This window comes from Martes martes, assembly GCF_963455335.1.
Source record: "Martes martes genome assembly, chromosome: 9".
Classification (NCBI taxonomy): Eukaryota; Metazoa; Chordata; class Mammalia; order Carnivora; family Mustelidae; genus Martes; species Martes martes.
The window spans coordinates 85,959,053-85,977,417 of NC_137896.1; the positions used below are offsets into that span (position 1 = coordinate 85,959,053).

Below are 18,365 nucleotides of genomic sequence, written 5' to 3' on the forward strand. Positions count from 1 at the left end.
AGGCAATACCTCAGCTGTTCACAGGCCCTTGTCTAATCACTGCAGTAACTGAGACAACAGCTGAGAAAAGGAAAGAAGTTTTAAGAATCAAAGACAGCACATGGGTTTTGCAAGATGGAAGGAGTTCCGGAGATTGGGTGCCCAACGATGTGTGTGTAGTTAACACTACTGAACTGTTCATTTGACAATGGTTCAAAAGTTCATGTTTATGTTATGTTTATTTATTATAATTTTTAAAAGTATTTTATTTATTTATCTGAGAGAGAGAGAGAAAGAGAGAGAGAATGAGTGGGCGGGGGTGGGCAGAGGGAGAGGGAGAACCATTCTTCCAGCTCAGTAGGGAGCCCAACATGGGCTCGATCCCACGACCCAGGGATCATGACCTGAGCGTAAGACAGATGCTTAACCCACTAAGCCACCCAGGCATCCCTGGTATATTTGTCGCAATTAAATTTTTTTTCAAATAAATGAATAAAAAAGCAACAAAAGAGATGGCTGGAGCAAACGCCCAAAAGCTCAAGGACATTACTCAGGCAGAATGCCTCCAGTCCTTACTTTGAATCTATTTGTTTTTATAAAATACTACTGAGTTTGCCTCTCTGTTTTCCACGTTGGAAACAGTTGAGGAGAGCACATGAGAAGGGGGTTGTCTGTTAGTTGTCTGTCAGAGTTAAATCCTATATCTTATCTTTTGTTTAAAACAATAAGAAAGTAATATAAATTTTTAAAAGATATCTATGAGGGGCGCCTGGGTGGCTCAGTGGGGTAAAGCCTCTGCCTTTGGCTCAGGTCATGATCCCAGGGTCCCGGGATCGAGCCCCGCATCGGGCTCTCTGCTCAGCAGTGAGCCTGTTCCTCCCCTCTCTCTCTCTGCCTGCCTCTCTGCCTACTTGTGATCTATGTCTGTCAAATAAAGAAATAAAATCTTTAAAAAAAAAAAAAGATATCTATGAAATAAAGTTAAAAGAGATTAACATAAGTTAAAAGAGTAAAGTTCAAAAAGATATGGTTGAAGTTCTTATCATTCACTCAGTTCTGATCATTCCTTTACCCTGTGTTCTTGTCTAATGCCTAGGTATTTTCCCAGGGCGTGCTGTTGTTTTCCAAAGTGTGCATGTGTGTCTGTGTGTATGAGTCCCACCTTTCAAAACAGACTGTGGGGGTTTTTGTTTGTTTGTTTTGTTTTGTTTTAAGAAGGCTCCACACCCAGTGTGGCGTCCAGTGCAGGGCTTGAACTCATGACCCTGAGATCAAGACCTGAACTGAGATCAAGAGCTGGACACTTAACCTACCAGCACTCCTCGACTCTGGGTTTTTGAGAGTAGAAATGGTACCTTCTATTTGATCACCTCTCCACAGTCCGTCAACAGTACTACAGAACTCTGACCACAGTCAAAGATTCAAAGTTCATGTGAGGGCACACTCTCTCCTGGGCAAGCAGTTACAGCCTTCTGGGACAATAAACACACACGGGACAAGAAAACCAACACACTCCTCCAAGGAATGACCATGCTTGACGGTATCATCCTGGTTTATGCCACCAAATCTTTCCTAAAAGTGTCCCACTCTCCTTACCACCACCCACAACAGGCCAGGAGTTCCTATGGATGAAAAGATGTCACTGCTCTGGTAAACATTCAAAGCAGTTTTCACTTAAACTTCAGATCAAGACTTTGAGGGGAGGAAAGACCTAACCCTACATTTTCAAACACATACTCCTCTAAAGTCAGGGTTTAAGAATCACAGAAGAGCACCCATTGCTCACCTTCCCCCAGCTTGGCAAAGTCCTTGTTCAGCAGTTCCTCAGCTGTGAGTTTGGAGAAATTGTCATCATCGAAGGGATTCCACGTCGAACCTTCTGAAGCATTATAAACGTTTTGCTGGGAGGTCCGAGGAGAGCCTGATGGAGTGGTGGTTGCAGACCTATGTAGGTTCCCACCCCCACGAAATGAAAAGAGTTGAAAAAGGGTTAATCTACTTTCTCTTTGTTTTGAGATCAAATTGTTTTCTGAGTCAAACCATTCTTCTCTGCAATAGTTTTCTGAAAGGGCTTTCCATGGCAACTGGACAGTTTCCACAGATAACTTTTATCACCGTGTGAAATAAATGTCTCCCTTTCCTTCATGATCCACTGTCTCCCACTACTTCTTTAACCTCTTGCTTGGATTTTTGGTCTCTTCTGCCAGGCCTTTCACAATCCAGAATCCCAAAGCGACCTGTTCCGAGGCTTGTGCCTCCTGTGGCCCCCACCATAACATCCACAATGACTGCCCCCAGGCTGGCTGGAACTGAAGCCTTTTCAGGCTGCCTCCCATCTGTCAGGATCTAGCACGCACAGAATGAAGGGCTGCCATGAGCGGTCACCATCAAAGTTAAGGAGAAATAAAGACAGTTAGCAATATCTTGTGTTTCTGGGTATCATTGCCCAATTTCCTTCTAAAGTCTCTCTTGATGCCGTTTGCATTTAACTAACGACTTCAAGAGTTTTAACTTTAGAGTCCATGGTTCCAAGAAAGCGGAGGGTCCAAAATTGCATTCACCTAGCAAACACTCACTGCAATCTACTGTACTTCAGGCACAGAGCCTGTCACTGGATTTACAATGGTTAAGACATGGTCCTCGTCTTAGAGGAATCTGCAGGCTAGGTCAGCTGGATATGCAAATAAATAATGATAATATAATGGGATACATCTCCAAAAAGGTTCAGACAAATTTATATACAACACCCAATAGGTCAGAGAAAAGGGAACCTCTGACATTGATCTTGATGAATAAATAAGCATTTCCTAGGCGGACAAGGAGAGCGGTAGTTCAGGGAGAGGGCACAAGATGAACGACATGGCCACAAAGACAGAGAATGACACATCCACCAATGTGATACAACAGTCTTTGGTCTGTTAACCAATGAGTTCAGATATTATCCCACTGGCAATGGGGAGCCAAGGAAAGATCTTTATCATGGAGAGGGTTGGTCAGACTAAGATTTTAAAAAATACTCCGTGGAACATGGAATAGATGAGAGAATGGAAAGAGTAAAGCAAGTAAGAAATTATTTCTGAAGATCAGTATGGTCTATGTACTACAGGCAAATTCAGTTTCTGAATGAACACAGACCCGGACGTACCTTTACATATATACCCACACCCCTCTACATACAGACGCAGGGAATTACACAGCAGTGGCCCACAGCAGCCCTGGCCCACACAAGTAAAAAAGAGAAAGGGGAAGCACCACATACTTGGACTTATTGAGGCTGGCTTCAGCTGCAGCTGCCTGGAGCAGCTGGGTGGATTTGCTGGCAGGGACCCCAAAGACGGCACTGTGGGTCACGTCACTGAGAATCCGCCTGTGCCCAGCACGCTGGGTTTTGGGGGACGAGGGAGGAGTGAGAGATCCGAGTTTCTGCCCCTGAACGGCAGGAGGTGGAGTTGTTTGAACCTTTGGCTGTTGTCTTACTGGGGCTTGAATCTGTTAGGAAAAAAAAGAAATGGCAAGTGTTTCAAAAAGAAGGGAAAGGAAAAACAAACAGACAAGCATAATAAAAAATGCCACATGACAGCTAACACGGGACTCGAGTGGCTGAATTTACCAAGAGCACCAAGAAAGAAAAAAAGCAGTTTTGGACAATCTGAGCTCTAACTGTGGGACCGATGGCATGGTATTTATCTGATGCTTAGACATAAATTTCCATCTTCATCAGCAATCCTCTACAGAGCAGCCATACACAATACAGCCCAGAGCATAAGGCTGCAGAAGCTAGTCCTCATTCCAAAAACCAAGAGTGTATCCTACAGGACCACTTTCTGCTTCTGGGGTCGCGTAAGAACTCATTCAGAATGCCTCCAAAGAGCATGCTTTAAGCAATCTACCACCACAGTCAGAAGCCAATGAAGGCACAGCTCCAGCTAAAACACATTTGAGCTGAATAATTTCTGCCAAGAGATCCCTGACTCTGACAGAGCTCAGACTACTGGTTAGGAATAAGTTAGAATTCCACTGTGATTCATAAATGGTAGTGTTTTTGTTTTGTTATTAAGGCTCTTTATTTCACTATTAAGGTGGGTCTACAAGATTTTCTTTCTGTGGCTCCCCTGAGAAAATGTACAGGATTGGAGCAGAGGGATTAACTTGTTCCCACCTTCAGTTTGGATATGGCACGGAAGAACCAGGTAGAGAATATAGTAAGAAATAAGAAAAAAATTGAAAAGCCCTTGATGACAATTGATCTAGTAACACAAGGACTCTTCAGAAGGCAGAACAAACTGTCACCACAGAAAAACAAATAGGAACATCCTTGTGGCCACGTGGTTAGACCTCAAGCATCAGACACAATCTACAAAGTGCTACGTCAAGAAGATGAACAAAAAATAGCACTAAGAAGGCCACCTAATGCTTTAATTCTGTCAGTCCAGAGATAAAATGATTCAGAATATTAAAGGACTCAGGTACTGAACCATCCCTTCCCTCCAGTCCCTTGTTTCAGACTTAAGATGTCCCTCCATGCTGCAGCTCAGCCCTCATATTCGGTGCCTTCGTAGGTAATCCTGAGAGAAAAGGGAAACCAGAGTGGCCAGCTACTTGGGTCAGGATGCTGACAGCCTGAGATTTTGTCCCCGTATTGATGCAGACTCTGAATTTGACTGAGGCAGGTTTATATGCATGTATGAGTACACAAGCACTCACCAACTGAATGACACAAAACAAGCCTCTAACATCAGTCAGGTTAAGGTCAGAGGGAAAAGCAGCTGACACATCTCTGAGGGAGAAGCAGTCTGCTCTGGGAGGACCAGAGCTCCGGCTCCACAACTTCCTTCAGTGGCCCAGGGCTGTACCTACAACAGCCAACCTAGAACCAGTACCCACAGAGACCACCATGGCTTTATGGACAGAACAAGATTAGCTTATTTCCTCGAGTCTAAGACGGTCATTGCTTTGAGAAGGATATACTTCACTGCTGAGTTCCTTTATTTTGAAGAGTCCAGACTACTTGGAGAACATTTCCCTTCTTCTTCCCTATCCCCATAGGCAGCATACTGAAGAACAGACACTTCCTGAGGACATTGTACGCTACCACAGCTATCTACTAATACAAAACCACTCCAATCCGTTCAGCTACTCCTCACAACAGCCCCATCAGGCACACAGTTTTATTTCCATTTCAAATCTAAGAATATGAGAGACAAAGGACCTTAGCACAGATTCCAACTCCCTCACTTCGGAGGAGCTGAGGCCAAGGCCCCCTGAGGTTAAGGGCTCGCTCAAGGTCATAGAGTCAACTGGGGACAGAATCCACATCTCCTGATTACTGCTCAGGACTCTCTTTTCTTCACCATCTATGTCTCCTCCAAAGATGGGATTAGGAAGGGGAAGGGGGGGAACAGACAAAGCATAGTGGAGGGAGAATCAAAGTAGACTCAGATGTCTATCTTGCTAGAGATTGTTTTAAACAACAAAAATATGTAATTATAAAAGGAGTACACTCAGATCAAGGAATGCAACAATATACACAAAAGGGGGAAAAAAAACCCACCCAGACTTCCATCCCACTATCCTAATACAACTGTTTTTATCTTTTTGGTATCTTCTATTTAAGTCCCTTTTCAAGTACATACTTCTCCCATAATTTCAACATTATCTCATGACTGTTTTACATTGTTGTACAGATGCTATAACCATGATTTGTAATGGCTGCACAGTTGGCTTCTTGAATAATTAGGTTACTTTGATTCTTTTGGCTGTTACTAATAAGTCTATAATAAACATTATGGCATATTGCCATTTTCCTTTTGTAGATTACTGCTTTAGGATGGCTGCAGAGTATTTTTTTTTTTTAAAGATTTTATTTATTTATTTGACAGAGAGAGAGAGAGAGACAGCAAGAGAGGGAATACAACCCGGAGAAGCGGGAGAGGGAGAAGCAGGCTTCCCGCCGAGCAGGGAGCTGGATGAGGGGCTCGATCCCAGGACACTGAGATCATGACCTGAGCTGAAGGCAGACACTTAACTGACTGAGCCACCCAGGCACACCCAGTGTATTCTTTACAACCACTCACTTGCTCACTCCTTGTCCTTGCCAGGACAAGGGTCACCAGAGAAAGGGATGGGTCAAATCTGGGAAGTTCTCTGACTCCTGGCAGAAGCAAGTTCTGCTCCTGCTCTTTCTCTATCCCCTCAACCAACTACCCCAGAGCAAAGTGCTCAAGGTATATTTTTAGCCAAGGAACATCAAGAAGGTTTATAATTCATTCCTGAGAGAGGGACAGTGAAGGGGAACATCATAAGAAATGTAGTCAGTTACTGTTGATCACTTCGTCCCCCTGGATGGTCATTTGTTATTATTAGCCTTAAACACAGATCAGGATTCTTTGGTTCTTTCCTCAGCTCTGCTATCAGGCTGTGTGTCTTGGGTAATCCCTTTCTAGCCTGGGTCTAGTTTCCAGTTCCTGTAAATGAGGGGAATAAACTAGATAATTACAATCTCAACTGCCTACATCATATAACAATTTTATGTTTTTAGATTTTATTTACTTATTTGACAGAGAGAGACACAACAAGAGAGGGAACGCAAGTAGGGGGAGTGGGAGAGGGAGAAGCAGGCTTCCCACTGAGCAGGGAGCCCGATGCGGGGCTCGATCCCAGAACCCTGCGATCATGACCTGAGCCGAAGGCAGATGCCTAATGACTGAGCCACCCAGGCACCCCTATAATAATTTCTTTAAAAACTCCATTAACAAGAAGAACTTCAGTTTGTATTAAAAATACAGAAAGTAGCTGTCTACCACAGGCCTGTAGGGAAGACTGAGTTGTTTCAGAAACGAAGGTGTAAAGACACTGACACAAACTAAGCTGAGGCTCAAAGAAGACAATCTATTTACAGCAATGCTTTCCGGTTTAAGATGGGTGACAAAACTCTACTAGAAATCAATTCTCAGAAAGACGGTTTCTTACTTTTCCCTCATTTGTCTAGTAGCTGGACTTCCCTGGGAATGACAGAGTAGCTGTGATACTCTATTGGCTGGATATGTATGATGCCTTTTTCTATCACTAGAATATTTTCTTCACGATCACTCAGAAATATGTGAGTACAGAATTAAGAGCACTTGGTAGAGGCAAAACACATCGTGCCTGAGGTTGCTGAAGCTGTAAAGATCAATCAGGAGAGGAGGAAGGAGTTCTGACGCTGTAGTGAGCCAGTATCTAGAAGCGGACCTGCCCAATTTCTGAACCAACAAGACGGCTCCCGCAGTACTCAGGTGCTCTGGTGCCCGGAGGATTGGGTCATGGTAAATGGTCCCAGCAAGGAGGCCCCTCAAGGCCACTACATGGTAGACTTAGATGAGGTCATGTTGCCAAAGACCAAGAATAAGTAAAGCCTTATCAGGCGTCAGGGGGGAGGCCACGTAAACCTCCAGAGACTGGAGAGGCCACAATGGTCAAACCCCCGCTTCAAGGGAAAGCGATTCACTCTGATCCTACCTGGGTCCTTGACTACTCTACACGGGCACCGACAGAGACAGCAAACAGCTCTTTCTGCCAGTCTAATTTTGGAGTGATAAGAATGTTCATCTTCATCAGTAGCCTAGAATCGTTTTTGTTAAACCTTTTACCTTCTACAGAATACCTCCTCCCGACCTCAGGCATAACAAGAGAACAAAAATCAAGTATTTTAACCACAAGCCTGGGGCAGCCGCCTCTTCCTAATGCAGGCGGCCCTCCCTCTGGACAGCCGCCCGCTGCACTCTCCTGCTCCGGGACTCCGAGCCCTGGCCGGCTCTTACCGCCTGGCCGGCTCTTACCACCGGCTCCGCGGCCGCCTGCGGGGCTGCGGCGGGGGCCGCCTGGGGCTGCTGTCCCGCTGCCGCCACCGCCGCCGCGGTCTTCTGCTGCAAGGCAGCCTGCTGAGTCAGCAGCTGTTGTTGGTGCAAGCTCGAGGCCAGCTGCTGCTGCTGCTGCTGCTGCTGCTGCTGCTGCTGCGGCTGGTAGAAGTTCTGTATCAGCTGCGGCTGAGAGCTTCCTTGCGACACCACCGGGAACTGGGTGATGGCTGGTTGCTGGGCGGCTGCGTGTACTGCCTGAAACTGAGCAGGAGAAGTGGCAAAAAGGACGAGGGGAACAGAGTGTCTCAGAACGGTATTCCACAAAAGACCAACGTCTCAGGAATAACTGAGCCCAGTCTGAAGCCAAAGGCAAGGGAAGGCAGAAGTCTCTTAGCTTGGCCTCAACTTAGGAGGGGGACCTCAGGGCATTAAAATTAACCCCACAGCACCTGACACTGCCAGGCTGCATCGAGGGTGCTGGGCCACCTCCTGGCTTTGGGGAGTTTCTCTGGCAAGCCTGAGGGCATCCCTTTGTGCATCTTGTGACTCCCCGTGCTGGGGTGTAAGAGAAGCTAATAAACGATCTCCCAATCCCAGAAGTAATCCTGCTTGTAAAGGGATTTGTTAGCAGCCAAGATTAAAATGCTTTGCTCTATGAACAGGATGAAGCAGGGACGACACTGAAAATAACCTAAATGCTAAGCCAGCTATAAAGAGTCTGTTCGAGCCCTGCTGAAAATTATTTCCCTGTAGCTCTATCTTACTAACTGTCCCATCTTTAAACATTCAAAATGTTCAGTACCCTCTAGCACACTTACTGGTATTTTATCTTGTGTCCATAACCGATTCTTTCAAGTTATATTCTCTTATAAACTGCCAATGGATAGGGATACTTCTTATCCATCTGTCCATTCCACACTGCTAAGGGCTATGGGACACACACACACACACACACACACACACACACCCCAAACAAGCGCCTACTAATAAACAAAAGTCAAGAACTTGTCTTTGAGCAACCCAAACACTGTTACTTAGTTGTAGAGTTAGGGGATTGGATAAGGTTTGCCTCCTGGGGCAAAAGTTAAAGGGTTAGCAAAGAAGCAGATGTCAACAAGTACCTGCCTATTTGTAACTGCAAAATGCTGGAAATGACCAAATGTTTATCAACAGGGGACACTGATTGAATAAACCATGCTATGTGTCCTTAAAATAGAATGCTCTCAAGTTGTAAACAGGCATGAGGGCTCCCTCTATATTATGGGATGGAGAGAGAAGAATTCTGTAACTTTGAAACTCTGTAAATGTTTTATATTTTCATACAACAAAATTAACCCAAAATTTGGCAATAACTACAAATCAAAAGCAAAATGAAACAAATAAACCTGTGTATCAAATTGATTCCAGAAAATAATGAGCAAAACATTTTAAGAATGAAAAGGACACAGAAATCTTAAAGTGGGGCACCTGGGTGGCTCAGTTGGTTAAGTCTCTGCCTTCAGCTCAGGTCATGATCCTGGAATCCCAGGATCAAGTCCAGCATCAGGCTCCCTGCTCAACGGGGAGTCTGCTTCTCCCTCTGACCCTCTCTCCTCTCCTGTGCAAGCACTCTCTCTCTCACTCTCTCTCAAATAAATAAATAAATAAAATCTTCAAAAAGAGAGAAAGAGAGGAATCTCAAACTGTTTCCAGTACTCGTGTTGGCACTATTATCTTGAAATTATAAAGCAATTAAGTGATTATGTTAATGTTGTTAGGAATCAAGATCTTCAGATCAGAAAAATACAAATATAAAATCCAAGGAGTTAAGCAAAAATCCTATAATTACAATTCTGAATTAGGAATATAAATTTGCATTCGTTGTGTATATTCTGTTAACAAAACAAAAGAAACACAATATATTTCCCAAGTATCCACTCAAAAGGCCTAAAAACAATAACGGACCCATTAGCAAAGGAGTATCCTTAGCATCAAAATGTGGTCTCTAAATACCATTTTTAAAAGGAAAGGGAGCTCCTTCAGAGAGATGGCTGTATCCTGGTCAAGGGCAGAGTGAGACTGGAATGACCTGTTACAATAAACAGCAAGGAAACCATTAACGATGGCTGGGTCACCATCAAAGGACACAGGAACTGGCCGGAAGAGACTTCTACTGGCCAAAGCTGGGGCAATTTAGGCATCAAAATAAAATTTTAAAAACGGCAACGTCTGGAAACATAAATACGTTTAAATCCCTGAATTCATGACACTAAAACAAAACAAATCAAAAACCTCTGTTCCCCTTTAGATGACACTAGAAACAAAACCACTCTGAAAACTAGTAAACACAGGCAAAGATTCAAGCGATTTTTTTCTGTCTTTTCCATATAAACAGTATGTCAGAGTCATCAAATAGTTGAAAAAAATTCTACTCAGAAAAATTCCAGTCCCTAAGTGAAGAGGGAATGTTAGAATATCACCATGTTGCCATGCCTGATGAGTGAATGGACTGAGGAAATGATCCATAGTTGCCGCTAAACTGATCAGGGATGCTGAATGAATGGATCAGACAGACAATACCAAACTCACGGACTGATTTTAATATGGATAAAAGAGAGCGACAACCAGACCCTATACACCTCCTGAAGAGATGCAACTGGAAGAACAAAGAACTATGCAACTGAACCAAATTTTGAGCAAGCCTCAAAAAATCACCAGTTTACACAGGGCATGGAAGAACATATTATATGGCCGCAGGGACACAATCAGCCAAATCGAGAAGGTGGAAAATTCTACAGGACAACTGACCCAGTTTCTTCAAAAAATTAAAAGGCAAAGGGGAAAAAAAAGGGAGAGGGCACTATGAATAAAAGGGGACTTAAAAGATACGTCAATCATTATAAAATGAATTTTGCTCATAGTAAAAAATGTAGAAAAACTATGAAAAGATAATGGAAGAAAAAAGATTTGCATCTAAACATAACATGTGGGCCTTGTTTGGAATCTGATTCGAATAAGCCAAGTGAAATTAGAAGACATCAGGAAGAGTTAAACATTACTGGGTATTTTATAATAAGAAGAAATTATTATTTTTAGTATGGTAATGGTGCAATTGTGTTAGGGAAAAAAAAGAGAGCTAGAGAGAAGAGAAAAGGAGCCCCTTAAAACAGCTCCCTTGGTGAGGCTCCTCCATCAGCTGAAGAATTCCCCATGGCCCAAGAAAGGGGTGTGAGTGGCCCCATGATGCATCTGCTATGCAAAGCTTTCTGGTATTTCGTTCTGGAAGAAGCAATGATGCGATGTCTAGTGGCTCCCGTCTTCTGGTGCTTCTCAAGAAAGATGCCTACGCCTCCTGGGCCTGTCCACAGTGCCGCCTCAGTTGGGTCAAGCAAGGGTCAGACTGAACGCTTTACCTGTTGAGCCTGGGCTTGCTGCTGTTGCTGCTGCTGCTGCTGCTGGTGGTAAAACGTGCCCGCGGGCTGCTGGGGAGGTGGCGGCTGCTGCTGGGGAGGTGGCTGCTGCTGTGGCGGCTGCTGCTGCTGCGGTGGCTGCGGTTGCTGCTGCTGCTGCGGCTGCTGCTGCGGCTGCTGCTTGAGGAAGAGTTGCTGCTGGTGCTGGGGCGTGGCCTGGGCCGGAGTGGGCAGAGCCTGGGCTGGGGTGGGCGGTGCCTGCTGTGGGGTGGGTGGAGCCTGCGGCTGCTTGGGCTGAGACTGTGGTAGAGGCTGGCTGGGTGGGGGCTGGGTTTTTGGTTGGGGAACACTGGCTAAAAGGCCAGGCTGATTGCTGGATCCTGTAATGAGAATAAACTCCATATAAGGGCTCCAAACTCTTCCAGACAAAAATGGTTTGCTTTCTCTTGGCAAAGAAATAGAGAGGGGGGTGATAAGTAGACAGATAATCCCAAGAGCCATGTGCCTCCGTCTTTGCATCTTCTTGCTAAACTACGTGCTTAGTGTTTTTCAAAACAAGGTTCAGGGACAAGGTTCAATGCTTGCCTCCTTCAGAAAGCCTTCCCTTATTCACCACACCATCTGTCAATTACTCCTTTAGTCACCACCCAAGTACATATTCAACTGGCCTTTGATGCTACTGTATTCAAATACAATCTTTGCACTTAAGCTTCGGGACAAAAGCCTTCTTCGATATTTTACATGTAAGTTACACATACCTAGTCTAGATGCCTGCCTATGAGTAGATAACCACCAAATTCACCAAAAGCAGCTTCCTGGTAGGGGAAGTGATGACTAAGCTCCGTTACTGGATAATTCAAGTCCTCTAAACTAAATCATCTCATTAGAACCAGAATACCAAAACATGGAGTGGAAACAGATACTCTAAGTAGACAGAGCATTAAAGAAACAACGCCTCTGTGTCAAAAAAGAAGAGAGTCTTGTTTCTTTCAAGGCCAAGAGAAGAAATAAACATGAAAGCATGGGATGAATGGACCAAGCCAGAAAATCAGGGCCAAGACTAGAAAAAATAGAGGTATCAGGTTTCAGTGGTCTTGGAGGTCCCCCGCAGAATTCAGTGAGAGGACTCCCCTTTTGCCAGCCATGTGCCATATAATTTTAATGCGTGCTCACCCCATGTTCCTCAAGGCAAACCATTATTCCTCACATGCCTCTGGATTCCATTTCTGAAGCAAAAGTAGTCTTCCCGAGACTTCAGTTACTGTCCAGGATAACCAAGAGGTATACCAAATTTCAAACTGAGTTACTGACCTGCAGCCTGGGGTGGGGGCTGAACCGTGGCCCTCTTTCGAGGTGTCAGGGCTGGCTGGATAGGAAGGATCCCTGGGTTTGGCTGAGTCTGCCCAGCCTTAGGCCTCTGCCGGGGTGCAATTGAAGTCTCTGTTGTGGGAATGGGATCTGTCAGTCTAGAAAAGGAAGCAGGGGGGGACACAGATTCACATTAACGTGGGGAGAGTGGGAGAGGAACAGACAGAGCACTTGATGGATTGGCTTTCCCCTCCACACTCTTCTAAACCTTCTAGATCGGCTTAATGCACATTTTCAAAGGATATTCCAGAGGATGTTATGTGTTATTCGATGTTATGAAACAAGGGTTGGTGGGAAAGAAGTTTAACACATGAATCAAAATACATCGAGCAGATTTCTTTCCAGCAAAACTTTTCACAGGTCCATGTGCAAGGAGAACTTTGAAGAGAGCCCTATACATGAACCTGGGATCCTTCGACCTAGTAATTCCTAGGATTTCCCGGAATATACTTTGGGTGATAATGGGAAGGGGTTTGAAACAGGTGTTTTTCAGATATAGAGGGAACTCAAACTTGATTAGAACTAGTTATCAAAATGGTCTCTCTATAATTAAAAAAAGCATGTAAATGAGTGACTCCAATAAGGCAACTAGAAGGAATGAGTAAATAATTCAAGATAAAGGATTTGGGGACTATGACAGGGATCTATTTCCTCAATAAACATGTACCCCTTCTTCCCAGGGGAAGAATTTTTAACTACTGTACACCTTAAATTTATTAATTTTTAATTTTAACTATTTTTAGTTAAATTTTTAGCTATTGGACACCTTAAATTTATACAATGTTATATACAAAATATATTCCAATTTAAAAATTTAGCTAGACTTCACCCAGAGTAAAAATCACATTGTCCAGCCTCTCTTATAATCAGGTGTGGCTATGTGTCTAAGTTCTGGCCTTACATGGGAAAGCAAATTATCACATGGCAGTTTTCCAGAAGCCTTAAGAAACAGCTAGGGTATGCCATTTGTCTCTCTTCTTTGGCTATTCCTTCATCTGTTGCTTGGAACAGGGAAGTTACTGTCTTGGTCTGTGAGGTCATAGCTACAATCATAGGGAAGATAGAGTGATAAGCTTGAAGAAGCCTGGGTGTGGGGCAGAACTGCCAAACCAACCACGGACTACTTACCTCCAGTCTATCTTATATGAGCCACAGTCATTTTGGATGTCACAGCCAAATCTAATTCAAATTAACATCGGGAGGACTGCTGGGTGGTCTTATTCCTTGTGATAGTGTAAAAATTCAGGTGATAACTTCTGTTCATTTAGAGCAGTTCAGGCAGCTGGCTGCCATCTAACTCAGAACAGAGTAGTGGTCTTTTGAAAATACACATTGGGGAGTATAACTGAAGCTATGGCCAAAATAAATGAGCTTCATGACTATTCCCAAAAATGTCTGGTACAGTCTCCATGAAATGTAAGATAGGAAGCAAAAGCAGCAGGTACCATGTGCCTTCCCCATGACATATCTCCAAGGGATGTCCACTGAGGACCCTGGGGCTTTCCTTTGCAATCCTGCTAGAGAGATGCTCTTGTGTGGGGTAGAGAACTTATAATATAAAAGCTATCATATTTGGGGAGGCTATAACCTGGGGAAGGAAGGTAGAAAGGAAAACAGGACAGATGCTGGAGAAGAAAGGCATAAGAAAAATACAGCCAACAGTGAGAAAGTCCAACAGACGTCTATAGAAACCAAATGTTAATTAAGAATCTCCACACTGGGTAGATTTCTCTCTCTCTCTTTTTTTAAAGATTTATTTATTTGAGAGAGAGAGAGTGAAAGAGAGTGAAGGGCAGAGAGAAAGAATCTCAAGCAGACTCTGTGCTGAGTATGGAGCCCAACACAGGGCTCGATCCCATGACCCTGAGATCATGACCTGAGCCAAAATCAAGAGCTGGACACTCAACCAACTGAGCCACCCAGGAGCCCCTGGATGGATTTCTCTTAAGGGTATCATCTTAGAGATAAAGGGATTTGGAGTCAGAGAAAACTATATTTGAGCTTGCTTCCTGACTAACTGTGTGGTAATAGGTATGCCATTTGACCTCTTCTTGCTTTGGGTCCCTTCTGTAGGAGATGGAGAAAATAATACATCATGAAGCAGATGTGAACATCAAATGCATCAACGACCATGAAACCATTTTTATAAACTGCAGAGTGCTCAAAATGTTAGTTTGGATGGCCCTCAATGTGCTCTGAAAAAATATCTTGAAGCAGGAGATCTGGCTCTAAGTTGTCCCATCTATGTGCTTGTGGGCAAATCATTCAATGCACAGAACAGAGTATGGACCCAGTATGGATGCTGGAATTCTGGGCTTTTTTTTACTAACCACATATTGATTGATTACCTTGGGCCACTTATAATTCTGAATCTGTTTCCTCATCTGTAAAATGAGAACAATAATGGTTCATAAATCTACTTCAAGGAAAATAAAGTCATCTTATTTATATAAAGAGCCTTGTACGGTATCTGCTATACACGATGCCTTAATGAAGAGTGGTTACTTTAAAAACAGAATCAGAAAGAAAAACTTAACCTCTTGGGACTGGGGAGCAAATATGGTAATGCAAATGAAATCAATGTAAATTATAGATAGGACACCTTAGGCCCAAATCTCCGGGCTGTAAGGCCTGTGTATACTTGAGCATTCTGGATCCATACAAACTAACAGTTTCACGGTCACTGATGTTCACAAGTGCCTTATGATACAGGTATGTTTTTCTTCATTTGACACAACACAGCACCACTCAGAGTGGTACCGGTCATTGTCATTGTTATAAATGCAGGGCTTTGTGGGGCTGGATACTTGCTTAGCTTCAGTACCTTCCATATTTGGGTCTAGAGCAATACGGGCATAAACCCGAATACTCAGCTAATGAGCTCAGCCCCAAAAGCAATTTCCAGAGGTGAGCACGGCCAACTTCAGTAAGGAACAGACTACAATGTAACATTGTTATTGATTATTGTAAATTATTATTGAAAATAACAGTTATTAATATTGTTCGCTGGATTTCTGAAAAATAAGTCTTCTTAACTTTTGGAGCCACATCAGTGTTTCCATTTATTCCATAAACATTTAAGAATGTTTTAAAATGTATAAAATTTAAAATGTACAAAACATAAAATGTGTAAAATTATTTTACCGTTCTATTAAAATTCACATATTCCCATCTAGGGTACTGTGTTGACAGTCTGTGACTCATGTTTGCTTGCCACAGGAACACGGCAGAAAAAAGAAGTATACACATCTCTTCGACTACCCTCGGAATCTGCCATTTGGAAGCACGGAGACCAAGAGGCCATGCCCCGCAGACCTGCGGCTTGGAAGGGGTCCAAAAACTACGTGCCCCTAGCTGCTGTGCTACTGAAATCCACTGCCATGCTCACTCTGAGGCTATGCTTCCCACGGTCTGTTCCCAGCCTTTGACCCCAGACACAGGGGTATTAAAGTAGGCCTGTTCCTGGGACATACGGGCTCCTCTGGTGGCTGCCTTTGGCTTGAGGATTCCCTGACACCTTTGGTGAACCTTCCTTAAATTGTCTGGTAGTTTCTAGGTCACGTCTACCTACCCTTCCTTCCTCTCTCCGAGTCAGACTTACATCTGACGGTTCTTCCGGCCTTCCCTGGCTGCCTCCCTGTTCTCCCTCCTGGCCAAATAAAATCTTAGCTTCTTCAGTCCTCTCTTGGCACCTGCTTCTTGGAAGACCCCATGTTACCTGGAATGTGATTAGCTAAGATCCACAAGCTCTTCTGCTGTTCACCGAGTCCGTGCCTTGACCCGCACTCTTTTGAGGTGGTCAGGGCCACAGAAAGTAAGGAGGAAAGGGAGGTGAAGGACTAGGGTGGAGAACCGGGCTACATGAAGGCCAGGACCTCTGTTTAGGATATTCTTTTTGGCAATATTTTAAATCAGCTGTTGCCTCCTCTTTGAATGCTCCTGTGCTTGCCCCCAAGCAAAAGAAACAGCTGTGGAGTTCTTGATTCTCTTTCAAATGTAGATGGTTGAGTTTCCTTATATTCCTCCTAGCACTCCCAGGAAGAGACAGAGCTCGCTCGCCGGCCACGGGAGCAAACCGATCACCAGGCGCCTTCCCCTGCCACTGTGGCCACTGGCACGGGACCTGTGCACACTCGGGCAGTTCTTACCTGGCCTTTGGCTGGGTCTTTTTTGCAGCTGCCTCACTGGCTTTCACTGGCTCAGGAAGCTTTGCAGGAATGGGAGAGTTCTACAGAATTGAAAGGAAACCACAAAAGGACATTGCAGATTTCTTTGTAAATGAATACCAGCATGACTAGGCCAACAGAAATACGTGTCCGGGATCTCCTGGAGTGGCTTCCAGGCCCCAATGTCAAGTAGAGGGAAGTGAAGTCAACCAAGGGTAGATCCCACCAGTGTCAGCCCCCTTCAGGGAGGCACCATATCAGAGAAGAGGACAGAGCAGCTTGAGTCAGGTGCGCTCCTCCTCCACCGCTCCCAACCTTCTGGACCCTTCGTTTACTACCACACAGCTTGGAGGTGGTGTTGAGAATGGAATGGGAAAGAGATGCCTGTAACCTGATAGTTATATCAGTAAATAGTAAACCCATACTATTTAAGCTGAGCTAGACCTTACAGAAGTCAGTGCTGACTAGCAGCACATCCAGCTGGGATTCATTCCGTCTTCTGTCTTGAATGCTGGGAGAAAACCAGAGCCACGAACCATTTGAAATGGTTGCGGCACTGGAGGCACCCGTTGACCCACAAGGCCAGCAGAACTCCTACTCCCTGGATTGTGCACCGGCCACCTGATACAGGGTCCAACTCTGGAGGGAGCACTCCCGTCCCCAACCACAAGACAACTGCTTAGCACTGCTGAGAGAGTACCAAATGGCTTGAGACTCATGAAGCTGACTTTTAAAAAACCAGTTACCAATCTGAATGCTTCTAATTATACTTCAGGTTATTTAACTTAATGAATGGGAAAGTGGGGCAGCAAAAGAAAAAAAAGGTAATGTTAGGCTCTGTACAAGATTCCTCATTTTAATCTGGAAAGCTGACAAATGGAATACTAGTAATAGTAAATGGTTAGGCTTTTAGGAGGGACCTTCCTTTCCTTCATGTTTCTAGGCGGGGAGAATTTCTGCTAGGCTATCTCTCCTTGCTTCTCTTCCTCTCGCCAAGCATTCCTCTCCCAAAGGAGAAGCGTAACTTATTTGATAGGACTGGGAGAAAAAAGTGAGCTCACCTGGCTCACCTGTGCCCTTCCTCCTTTGAGAGGCTGTCCCTAGAAAATCAGGCGCTCCCTGCTCTGTCATGTGGATCTAATGTTGGGGAGCCTGACTGGTCAAGCTACGTTCTCTGATTCAATCTTTTTTTTTTTTTTTTTTAATTTATTTGACAGACAGAGATCACAAGTACGCAGAGAGGCAGGCAGAGAGGGGGAGGCAGGCTCCCTGCTGAGCAGAGAGCCTGATGCGGGGCTCAATCCCAGGACCCTGGGATCATGACCTGAGCTGAAGGCAGAGCCTTAACCCACTGAGCAACCCAGGCGCCCCCTCTGATTCAATCTTATTAGTAATACAGTCAACACTCTGAGTTCCATCTGAATGATTCTCATATCTGATTCCAAAAGTGGGAGTGAAAGAGGAGTGTTATTTATCAGTACCTTTAAGCTCCAACAGTGACATCACAATTGATGTTCACGATTGGGAAAGCTCACGATTGGGAAAACTGGGAAGACATTTTCAGATTAGAACTTATCTATTATGGCATACATTAGTAAAATATTTAAGGGAGCTGGATCACACAG

The 18,365-nt window shown here is 44.3% G+C and overlaps 1 protein-coding gene across 1 annotated transcript in view; it reads right to left on the minus strand.

Moving 5' to 3' along the window:
* Positions 1-18,365, minus strand: part of AAK1 (AP2 associated kinase 1) — a 158,905-nt gene that overhangs the window by 23,821 nt on the left and 116,719 nt on the right. The window contains exons 10-15 of the mRNA XM_080813302.1: positions 16,723-16,802; positions 12,518-12,672; positions 11,210-11,586; positions 7,797-8,078; positions 3,239-3,468; positions 1,766-1,923 (exon numbers count right to left, since the gene is read on the minus strand). Coding sequence (XP_080669428.1) covers positions 1,766-1,923; positions 3,239-3,468; positions 7,797-8,078; positions 11,210-11,586; positions 12,518-12,672; positions 16,723-16,802 — 1,282 coding nt within the window. The remainder of the gene's footprint in view (positions 1-1,765; positions 1,924-3,238; positions 3,469-7,796; positions 8,079-11,209; positions 11,587-12,517; positions 12,673-16,722; positions 16,803-18,365) is intronic.